Consider the following 12,292-nt stretch of genomic DNA (forward strand, 5'->3'; position numbering starts at 1 on the left):
CATTTCGGACGAAATAAAAAAGACATCACGCTTATTACAGTAAAGTTTCACCCTACCAGTGTTCAGAAATCATAGTGGGCATGACCCACTGCCCAAGAGGCCTCGTATTAGCCTCATCCAGGATAAATAATTGTTAACCGCTCTCAAGGTTTAGGACAAGCGGGAAGAATATATCCCCCTCAATTTTGGTGGAGGGGACAACGTGTTCTCACTGGTACAAGTTCTTACCAATGGAAGAGGTTGGGCGACATCACATGAGGACATTGCTCGGAGAAGTGATATTCTTTGAAGGAAATGTAGAGCCAGGAGATGGATAATCCCTGCCCCACACACAAGTTTGAGAAAGAAAAAAAAAAAAAATCTACTGCCTTTTAAAGCGAGTCTGTCATGATTTTTACCCCCCCCCCTCCCACACCGCTAACACCACTAGATAGTGGTAGGGGAGACAAATTTACTTATATATCTATGTCGGCGCTCTGTCTGAAACGTTGAATGTGAAATGTTCAATTTCCCAATGTAACCCCTCCCAACTGCTTTTGAGTGACGGCTCTTGGATGGGCTAAGGACCAGTAGAGCCGTCACTCAAGAGCAGAGGCGGGGGGATACAGCGGGAAACTGGACATTTCAGATTCGGCGAGTGAGAATTAAAACCTCATTTCCAGGGTGTTGCTTTCAGACAGAGCGCCAACATAGGTATCTCCCCTACCCGTCTAGCGGTGTTGTGGGTGGACAATAGTCGTGACAGAACCCATTTAAGAAGACAAAAATTGGGTGTCTAGAATATATTTACAAAGTATAGGGTCGATTTTGTGCATCACCAGTGACTACATAATCCACACAAAATGTTTAAGGACCTCAAGACTTCTTCTCTGAAACCCTATACTGTTAGCATCAATGGAAAATGCAATGTAGAAGAATTCCCAATTGTCTATGTGCTCCTTGCTGCAGAATCGTAGGCACAATGATGGTGCATCAGTGAGGAGAATGTTCACTAGCATGAGCGTAACCAGCAGACATAGCACTTGCTATGGGGCAAAGAGGTTGAGAGGGCCCAATCAGGTACAAGTACATTGTTCTTGAAGGAAAGGATGGTTGGATCCAGCGTTGGTGGAGATAAAAGGAATCTTTTTCCAAGTTTTAATTATTCTTATTAAAAAATAGGGTATTCAATAGCGTATATAGTATCTTTGCAATGAGAAAAGGTTTAAAGGTAGGTAGCCTACGCGTTTCGGACGGTGTCTCCGTCCTTATTCATGGCTTAGCCATGAATAAGGACGGAGACACCGTCCGAAACGCGTAGGCTACCTACCTTTAAACCTTTTCTCATTGCAAAGATACTATATACGCTATTGAATACCCTATTTTTTAATAAGATTAAAACTTGGAAAAAGATTCCTTTTATCTCCACCAACGCTGGATCCAACCATCCTTTCCTTCAAAGCAATTTTTTCGTGTGCCACCACGAGGATCCGAGCGCCAGGATTACCCATCATAAAACAAACAACTTTTACAAGGTGAGCTGGAGAAATCCTCCCTATATTACATTGTTCTTGCACTACTATGTGGGTTCTCGGATACAGTATATGGCACAATTATCCATACCTTCTAAATATTGCCACTCATGCTACTGTATCAGTGACTTTGCTATGGGTCCCTATGAATTCTACTAATGACCCCCGGCTGGCACCACATGTATATTGCCACATATCCTGAAAGCTTGAATATAACAAAACAACACACATATGGGTATGTAAATGGAAAACAGACTAAATAGTCACTACAAAATTGCAAGGAAATAAGTTTATTTAGAAATGAGCACACTACATCAATAATTCCCATATATCTACAAACAATTCATTTAGAAGTGAAACAATTATTATGATAAAATATTTAAAGTGAATATAATATGTATATTAAACATTTAAACGGAAAACGTGCCATTATACAAAAAATAAATAAAAAAATGTGTAAATATACAGTACGTGAGTCATTTAACTCTTTATGACCTCAAAATCTAAATATTAGATCACCAAAAAGACATTGTTGTTGATATGACAGTTATTATAGCACACAACGCACATGAGTTTTTTTCTTTTTTATTTATTGTATAATGGCACGTTTTCACTTTAAATGTTTAATATACATATTATATTCACTTTAAATATTTTATTATAATAATTGTTTCACTTCAAAATGAATTGTTTGTAGATATATGGGAATTATTGATGGTCTGGGAATTATTTGTGGCGATACGCGTGAGACAGTCAGACCCCTTCATCCCATCCTTTTAGGCTATTTGATATCCATGTCGTCACCATGCTTACGGTTTGATGCAACAATTTTTATGTCTTTTTAACTATACAAGCTGAGGGATTTAGGTGGTTTTTGGGTTATTATATATTTGGCTGCTTATCAAGGTGGCAACCACCCTTTGTATTTTTGTCCAGCATGATGTGCGGTTTTAAATGATTTTAAACATGTTTATGTAGTGTGATCATTTCTAAATAAACTTATTTCTGTGCAATTTTGTAGTGACTATTTAGTCTGTTTGCCATTTAAATACCCATATGTGTGTTGTTTTGTTATACCCTATGAATTCTAGTTGCGCCCGTTAGCTAGCTCATTTCTGAAAAAGCACCTTTGATTGTATATTGTATAATATTAATTGCCTTTTGCGGATGTTGTTTAGTAAAGTTTACAAATGAAAAAACAAAAACAAAACATAAAACTCTGCCTATGCTGCATCCACATACAAGAAAACCACAAGTATCACTGCAAACAGGCCGTACCTTCCATTTTCAGAAGGAATTTGAAGCAGCAGGAACCGCATGACTTACTATTGTTACACAGTCCAGTGCCATCATTATTTGTATTGTCTACATACCCCATTGTACAGCTTTGTGGAATATACAGTATTATCAGGTTAAAAATTCTAATGAGATTCTAACTGCAAATAAATATAAATGAAAATGATTGGATAGGGGTTGTGAAGAACAAGGAGTCAAAACTAACAAAAATCATATTGGAAATGCAGTAAAAATGCAAAAGCTCCACTTACTGAACATTATGTTCATAAACATAGGTATTAAATTCAACAAGAGATGAAAGACTTAAAAACGGCAGGAAAATATTATGTTTACACTACAAAAACAACAACAGTAAGGGCTCATTCAGACGAACGTGAATAACGTCCGTGTGCTGCGCAGGGAAATCACGCGCAGCACACGAACCCATTGATTTCAATGGGGCCGTTCACACATGCAGGAGTTTTCACGCAGCGTGTGTCCGTTGCGTAAAACTCACTGCATGTCCTATATTCGTGCGTTTTTCATGCACCTATCGCCCATTGAAGTCAATGGGTGCGTGAAAACCACGCATAGCACAAGGATGCACATCCATATGCGGTGCGTGATTTGCGCATCAATTCAATTGAAAATAATTTAAAAAAAAGATGTGCTTTGCGAGTGTGTGAATAACGCATGCCACTCGCAAAGGACTGATACATAATGGACCAGATTTACGTGCGTGAATCTGATACGCTCGTGTGAATGCAGCCTTAAAGTGGACTATGACCTGCTCTGCAAACTTTTACTAGGCTTAAAGGGGACCTGACACTACTTGAATTACAAATAGTCCTATAGACCCAGGAGACACACCATAGGGGTAATTTATCAACATTTCTACGCCAGTTTACTGTCGTAGAAAAGTCGCAAAAGGGACATAAAGTCAAAATTTTCATTGAAAATTGCTACTTTTGGTCTTTTCCACCACCCTCACCAATTTTGTGGGAAGGGAGTGTGGCCTCATGGAAAGTAGGCGTGGACTTTGTCTCTTAATAAATGTGTAGTGGTTTACGCTCAGTTTTCTTGCTATTGAGTCTGGCATATAAAACCCCAGTCTTCATAAATTCCCCCCATAGTCTCTAGGGTGGTACATACACTGTGCTTTCCTATTAATGCCACAGTATGGGGACAGTGCATGGTGTATATACTTTAAAGTAATTTATTTGAGTAGGGGGCATTTGGGTTATGAAAGTTGGGAAACAATGTTAGAGGGGCTTCCCTGGAGGGAGATTGGATCTCTAAAGTCTTTCTTCCTTCCAATGCAAATAATGCCAGGAGGAGTCCAACTCTAGATCAGTCATGTACAGATATGTAGCCATTACACTAACAAAGTAGTAATCTACTGCTCATGCAATTGTCTTTAAAGGGGTTGTCCACTACCAGAAAACTGAAGACCTATCCACAAGATAGGTCTTCAGCATATGATCGGAGGAAGTCCGACACCAGGACCCCGCACCGATCAGCTGCTCCGGTTGCCTCCGGGCACTGGATGTCATTGCACACTATGCAGTGTACGGAGCCAGAAGCAGTTGGCTCTGTACATTGAATGGCGGCTGAGCTGCAGTACTGCATCTTGGCCACCATTCTGTGACCGGAGTTATCAGACCCCCTCCGATTGTATACTGATGACCTAACCGGTGGATAGGTCATCAGTTGTCCGGTAGTGGACAACCCCGTAATGGTTAGTAGGGTGGGACTCCCACCAACATTTATATTACCAGCAAAATGATTTTAGAGCCTACACTAGAATTTATAAACTGGAATATAATGTATTTTATCATTATCATACTAAAAGGAAAACCAGTTTTATGTTGTAATGCTGACAAGACTATACTTACACAACAGCATCTACAGAAGACTCAAGTCGTGGGGACGTGCAGCCCAGTATTTCTCCCGGTGATAGTGGCTTACTCTGAGGGACGAGAACTTTGTACTCAGGGCGAAGATCTTGAACAGCAGCCTAAGGATAGAAACAATAAATATTCAGTAAAGACTGGTCATATGCTGGAAATTGAAGTTACATTAGCCAAAAGCGTTAGAACTTAGACCCATTAAAAGAGACTATTGAAATCACATAGTTTTTTTTTAGAAAAGTAAGAGTCAGAGTTTTCCTTTAGTGAGAGGTCTTTTAATATGTCATTCAGCCGTTAGTAAATTATCTTTGAAACAAATGCATGGTGACAATCATGGGGCTTGATGCCCACATTTTTGTCAAAAATATAAAAATTGCTCATGTTACCAAAACCTATTCCGAAACGGTTATTGATACTGTATTAGAAGTCATTGTCTCTTCAACAACCCGGAGAGCCTTCATATCTTCGGTCTTGGCAGGTGGAGTTAGGTACCACCTTCTCAGAAAAAGATTCAAAAGCTTTGATGATAAATGCCCATGGTTTCTCTCGTTGTATTCGTATAAAAGAAAGTTCTTTTAAGTGACTTACTAGATGGTACCAGAAGCATTTTATCGTCTAAATCTCACAGATAATGATCTCTGCTGGAGATGTCAAACTAGTAGTGGATCCATGTCCCATATTTGGTGGACATGTCCCACAATTCAAAAATTCTGGTCTGCTATAGAACATACCTTGAGAGACATTGGTTTACTCACTTCTTCCTTGTCAATTGAGATGGTGCTGCTTTCTCTACCTTCCAAGACATACCATCCATCCAAAACCAACTTATTAGCTCACCTATTGACCATAGCGAGAGCTCTGATACTTCTCTACTGGCTAGATAGTAATCCTCCAGTATTGCGAGACTGGCTTAATAAAATACAGGATATCTACAGAATAGAGGAGATATCCAGTTGGGAGACTCATTCACATTCCCTATTTCTTAAGATCTGGTCTCCATGGTGGCAAACACACAACGACCGCAACACTTAGAGGTTTTACGTATGATCATTGTATTACCTTCCAGGTTAGTTATGAGAGTTTTGATATTCCTTATACGCACACTGAATGTTCTGAGACATTTTAAATGTTTTAAATGCTTGTTTACTACTTCTAATATATGGCCTCTGCTATTGTATGCTATTGCTAATATGTTTGATGATCATGTTGTATATCTTGTATGAGAAGTATCGCAGACATTTTTTGTTCTCGCTCTTCTAATCTGATTGATTTTATTATATTTTGTTCGCCCTTTAAATCGAAGTCCATTTCCGCTCTACCCTTACCTAACCCCTCCCTCTCCTCATTTTTTTTTATGTTTGATAATAAATAAAGAATTTTGAAAAAAAAAAGTTTCATAAATTATCGCAGCAATATAGGACGGCCTTCTTCAGTACAGTCACAAGGGTTTGAGAAGGAGTGTATTATATCAATCTATAATGAATTAGGATGCAGTAAGACGGGGACTGATGAGAAATATGGCTTTGTATATAATAGATGTGGTAGATGCAATAAAGTAAAGTGATACTTTGGAATTGACTGTTAAGGGCTAAATGATGACAATGTACACCCGTTGCCAGCCTAGCTATCACATGATGATGTTGCCATCTGGCAATATCATATACAATACAACCATGTAGCCTTGCTCAGAGCTCCAGAATGGACTTTAGTGTTTTATATAAATTTAACTGAGAATTAAATGTTCTAAAAAAGGTTATTAATATACATTTGGTCAAAATGTTTTTGTGGCTCTTTCAGGTTAGGGGGATCGGACAATAAAGTTCTAGGATGAAAAACAAAAGGTAGTGCAACTCACTGCAAGGCAAAGTATAAAATTCAATGCTTTTTAGATTGAAAGCTTTTTAGATAGCTACCAGATGGCATTAGGAAATATAATGCACTACAATCTAGTGGAGTTTCATTGATTTTTAGGTTTTATTCACAAAAGCTTGCCCTATTTGCATCTGCAAAAAACGAAAAGTTTTTCATCCATATGAATCTCCATGTTGTTTCCGTGTGTCATACGTTTTTCTCCTCTGCAAGAACTTCTTGGCCTCACTTTTTTTTCCCTGCATTTCTTTAGCAGCTGATTCGTGAAAAAGAGCACAGCACACGGATGTAGTCCATGTGCGGTCAGTTTTATCACGTACCCCTAGACTTTATTGGTTGAGTTTGGTCCGCAATAACTGACCACAATTGGGCATGCTGTTAGATTCTCGCAATGTACACAAGCTTTGTAAAAAATAACACACGGATGTGTGAATAGCCCCAATAAATTACATGGGTCAGTGTGCTATCCTTATATTAAAATAGACAGCACACTAACCAGAAATGTGTTCGTGTGAATAAGGCCTTGTAATAATAAAATCTCCTTTCACTCTAATATAGGGGACTATCATGAGCATGGCATAATTCAGTGCTGATAGAGCCATGTATAGCCATGTACCAGTATTGGTCCTTGTCTACCATATCCATCCAAACAATGGCCCTGCTCATCTACTTAATGTAAAGTAGTCTTCGTTTGTTAATTGGCTGCTATCAATCATCATAATAATAATAGGAATAAATTGAGACATACTTTACTACTTGACGTCATGAACAAGTAAAAAATGAATTTTTAATTTACAATTTAAAACATTTTTTTTTTTTTACTCCAGACAGTAGTAGCGTATGATAAAAACATAAAATTGGGAATGCATCTGACGGTATTGTCTTAAAAAAAACAAATTTTGAAAAGTATCTGACTGTACCATACTTCTAAATTTAACTCTGACCGTAAACTCAGTCATATTTCTTTCTCTTGATCATTGCTGTTCCCCACGGTAGCCCTGTGTATCCAAGAAGCATCCATCAAGTTGTTGTGATAGTTCTGCAATTGCTGTTCAAAACAGATAACAGGACTCATCCGTTGATTTCAGAGGACAAAATAAAAGGATAATGGAGGCGCTCAGACTGGTAAGATATAGAACGTCCGAAGGCCGCAGAGCAGGCATGATAAAGCTCTTGTAATAAACCTCCCCACAGCCAGATGGTTATTTGAAGACAGTAGAGGATGATGAAGTGTAAAAGACAGAGAAAACTGAATAAACAGTTAAACTAGGATTGATAGAAGTGGGGATTCCGGACATGATTGGGCTATCTTCTCCAGTATCGCCTTAATTGTTCCAAGGGGACTGCTAATTTTCTGAGTGGCAGAGATCGGGGAGTTAACTAGTCTGTTTGCTGTGGCTGGTATCACTGCGTGGGATGGCGTAATGAGAGATCAAAGGATTCGGTTTTCCCTTTGTGATTAAACGAGTAAACAATTTCTTCTTCCCTCTCCTCTACAGTATGAAAAATGAAAGAGTTATAGAGTGATGTTGGAGCGATCACTGTTCAGCGGATAGAATTTATCATCATCCATTTTAAAACAGATGGTTGAGGACAGAGAGGACAGGGAAATAAACAGCAAAATGATCACATTGTCACTCGTTCTATACTCTACGGGCAAAAGTCTACGGTCACTGGTGCAGGACCACGTCCACAAACTGTGAAAACTATTTTCTTTGGCCAGGACAAGAGATTAAGGCACAAAAAAATATCAGTCTGCAACCTCTGCGGATCCACTTTAGATAGATATACATGCCAGATATCAAGAGGGTTATGACTGTGGCTTATTAGCCATACGAGGGATACAAGAAATGTGTAATTGATAGGCAAAAATAAAATTATATCCTCTAAATTGGAACACTTCAACAACATGCTCCTAGATAAAGCCAAAATAAAAGGGCACATATCCAAACGTATGAACCCAAGATAGGGAAACATTCACATTCCAATTTTCCCCTTAGAAATAAGTTGCAATTAAGAGCAGATTATTACATATTTTTTTTTATTAGTATACTAGTTTCCTTGATTTATTTTACTTTTTAGATTTTGTTTCGTAGTTTTTTTATATGGATGTGGTGACTGACAATCCCACGGAAATAGGATAACACTTCTCAGCCCTTATTAAAATATTGTTTTGCAAATGATTTTAATGAGGTTACATCTCAGCTATATCATGTATGACTAATACCATAAAATATCAATAAACACTTTTTTATTAGAAGTAGTAGTCATGTGTTAAAGAGGAGACTAAACTCACAAAACAGATTCAACTTTAGCCCTGTAATATTCGTGCTCTAGTAGACGTCAGTATTATGGTGAAGTGTTTACCGAGGGAAGGTTTATCTGATGTTGGCCATAAACTTGATACAGCTGTCGGCCTAATGCTCTTCTGTCTCCAGATATTTCTCCCAATGAGACCATAAACATGTATACGCGACTTGGCCAAGCATGCATGTTTATTTCAACGGGAAGTTGGAAAATTTAACATGCCCATTCCCGAGGCCCCGAGGATAGTTGGGAGGCCCCATTTGCAGGATTGTCACCCCATTTTGATGACATATAAAAGGGGCTTTCCAGGAGTTGAAAAAATTAGCCCGATAGTAGGAAATTAAGTTAAGAGTTTGTCCCAAAAACTCTTTTACAAACATACAAAAATAAAAGAATACTTAGCCGCTCAAACTACCCAAATGATTCCACAAATTCAGACCAGGGATCCTGGTGGTATCCTCCTCTAAAACACCTTGAGGAAAGGTAACAGTACAATGAAACTGCTGCAGCAGATGTCCGTGCTGGTGGGACTCCGTAGTTTTATGGCCGTCCTGGGCTCTTTCTGATCTTAAAATGAGCCTGGACTATCGCTGTACAGCAGGTGTCCGTGCTGGCTGGGCTCGGTAGTTCTACGGCTGTCCAGGGCTCTTTTTGATGTTAATATGAGCCTACTACAAGAAAATAAAATAACCAGTGGTCCCCTATTAAATCCCCCGGCGCCACAGGACCTACGCTTCTGTGGTCCACGCTGGTCTTTGTTTACATGTCCTGCAGTGATGACATCACGTACATCCACACGAACGCTGCAGCCCCTCCCTGGCCTCAGCAGTCTCGTGTCATACATGAAAGCATCACTGCTGAGGCCAGTAATTGGCTGCAGCGATCACCTAATTGTACGACACGTCATCGCTGCAGCAATGTAAAGTACACAAAGACCAGCGGGGACCACCAGAATGTCAGCGCTGGATTGGTGGGGGGATTTAACAGGTGATAATTGGTTACTTTTTGTAGCTTAAATCATACTTGACAACTCTCTTGAAATGCCTGGGAGATTTTCTCAACTCCAGAAAGAGCCTGCAAATTTCTTGGGCGCCGCATCTTCTTTAAGTCTGTAACTCATCTTTCCCCATTCTTGCAGTTCTCTTCGTTCCTGGGCGCCGCTGCCGCAAACCACGTCCATTCACCGGCCACTGTCCATCGGGACATTGTCTGCGGCAGTGCCCAGGGGTGAAAAATACTGCAGAAAAGGAGAGAGGCGAGTATGTGCATGCCTGGTCTGTATTAATGTGCCATCTGATCTGGGGGCTGTTTTAAGGGGGGTCTGATCTGAGATCTATTTATTTAGGGGGTTTAGTCTGTATTGATTTGGGGGGTCTTAGTCTAAAGGCCAGAATTTATTTAGGAGGGTCTGTTCTTCTTTATTAGTTTTAGGGGTTCTAATCTGGGGTCTGTATTAATTTTGGAATGTGCAGTCATATGCACTATTTGCGATTCAAATGTTGAAGGTTGGGGACCTATTCTATATAAATTTGGACAGCGTGCACAGCACATTATACGCCATATTTCTAAATCTCTCTGATGTCCCTACTCCTAAGTTGGCAAATATGTGTTCTGCTGATGGCAGGGGCCATTTTGTTTAAACATGCTCAGTTGTAATCTTAGGATGTGCACTGGCTGCCGGTAGTGTTATGTCTGTAGGTGTATGTTCTTTGTATGTACACGGTAATGTAACACACTAGAGTAACAGATAGACAGGCACACAGAACACACGCAGATATGGATCAATGCACCCAAACTGTATGTTTCTGTACGTCTGTGTGTATATATATATATATATATATAAAAATTTCTATACACACGCACGCGCACACATACAGACATACATACATACTGTACAGTGTACATACACACACACACAGACATACACCGTTCAGCCATAACATTAAAACTACTGACAGGTAAAGTGAATATCACAGTTAGTCCTGTTAAGGGGTGGGATATAATAGGCAGCAGGTAAGGGAGAAATGGGCAAGCGTTAGGATCGTAGAGACTTTCGCAAGTGCCAAATTGTTATGACTAAATGATAGGGTAAGAGCATCTCCAAAATGGTATTTCTGGTGGGGTGTTCACAGTATGCAGTGCTTAGTACCTACCAAAAACGGTAAAAAAAAAAATAGAGGACAAATGGTGAACCGGCGACAGGCACAAGGGCGCCAAAGGCTCATTGATGCACGTGGGGTGTGAAGGCTAGCCCATCTAGTCCGCAACCAAAGAAAAGTGACTGTAGCACAACTTAATGGAAAAGTTCTTGCTAGCTATGATAAAAAGGTGTCAGAGCCCACAGTGTATCGCAGCTTGCCTCTTTCAGCAGGATAACACGGTCACACTGCATACACTTTGTGTGTATGTGTGTGTGTTGAGACTTTCCCTATCATTACCATTGGCTGTATCCAGTCACATGACACACCATTGGGCATGGCTTGGCATAGACTTCTTAACCGATTTACGTACAAAGCACTGCATATGTATGTCATAGGGGGAGGGGGTTTTTATGAAACAGGCTCACGGGCTGAGCCCGCTCCGTACACTGTAGGTTTCAGCTGCATATTACAGCCGACGCACTGCTCTAACGGCCGGGATCATAGATTTTTACGATCCTAGCCATTTACAGTGTAACTAAACTTTAAAAAAAACTTCTGACACGTCATAATGACATGTCAGAGGTTTTGATCGGTAAGAGACCCTCACTGATCGCTAAAATGAAATGGCAGAGTCGCTCGAGTGAGCGCTGAGCCGCTTCGTTTCTTTTTTCCAAAATACGTTTTTATTGAGGTTTTACGTAAAGGCAAAAGTGTGATTACAATATGAGTAAAAGCAACAGTGTACACAGTATACAAATAATTGGTAGGATTCACAATTAGAAGACCAGTGTGCACATAGCGTGATCTCTACAATAGAAAAAACTAAATAAAAAACAAAACCAATAGAACTGTTTCTGATCGGCTTTTCTCTGAAAGAAATGACCAATTTTTGTACGGGCTCAATCCCCATTTCTCTCTTTTCTATAGCTATTCCTCCATGTAACAGACAGGCACAAAGGAGAGGTAAACAAGCTCTAAAGTATGAGAAACCCAACAAGCAACTCCCCAAAGTTCACATTCCTGGAGCTCTGCGATTACGATATTACGGGAGAGGAATACTGGGGTTTACACACATTTTAAGATATTGAGTAGTTCGATTTTCAAAATGGTGATGCTTCCAAAGTGTTTAGTTTTGTGGCATGTGGAAATTGAACATGAGGAGAACCCTGGATCTGGAAGACTGCTAAATAGTTTCATAAATTGAGATAGGTAGTCTGGATTATACTTCATTGTCCAGCCAGTCAAAAAAAGAAAAACTTTAAATTCCAAAACTTCTAAT

The 12,292-nt window shown here is 39.6% G+C and overlaps 1 protein-coding gene across 1 annotated transcript in view; it reads right to left on the minus strand.

Moving 5' to 3' along the window:
- DPH1 (diphthamide biosynthesis 1) overlaps positions 1-12,292 on the minus strand; it is a 219,420-nt gene that overhangs the window by 51,562 nt on the left and 155,566 nt on the right. Inside the window, exon 6 of the mRNA XM_075850805.1 lies at positions 4,682-4,803. Within this exon, the coding sequence (XP_075706920.1) occupies positions 4,682-4,803 (122 nt within the window). The remainder of the gene's footprint in view (positions 1-4,681; positions 4,804-12,292) is intronic.

This window comes from Rhinoderma darwinii, chromosome 2, assembly GCF_050947455.1.
Source record: "Rhinoderma darwinii isolate aRhiDar2 chromosome 2, aRhiDar2.hap1, whole genome shotgun sequence".
Taxonomy (NCBI): domain Eukaryota; kingdom Metazoa; phylum Chordata; class Amphibia; order Anura; family Rhinodermatidae; genus Rhinoderma; species Rhinoderma darwinii.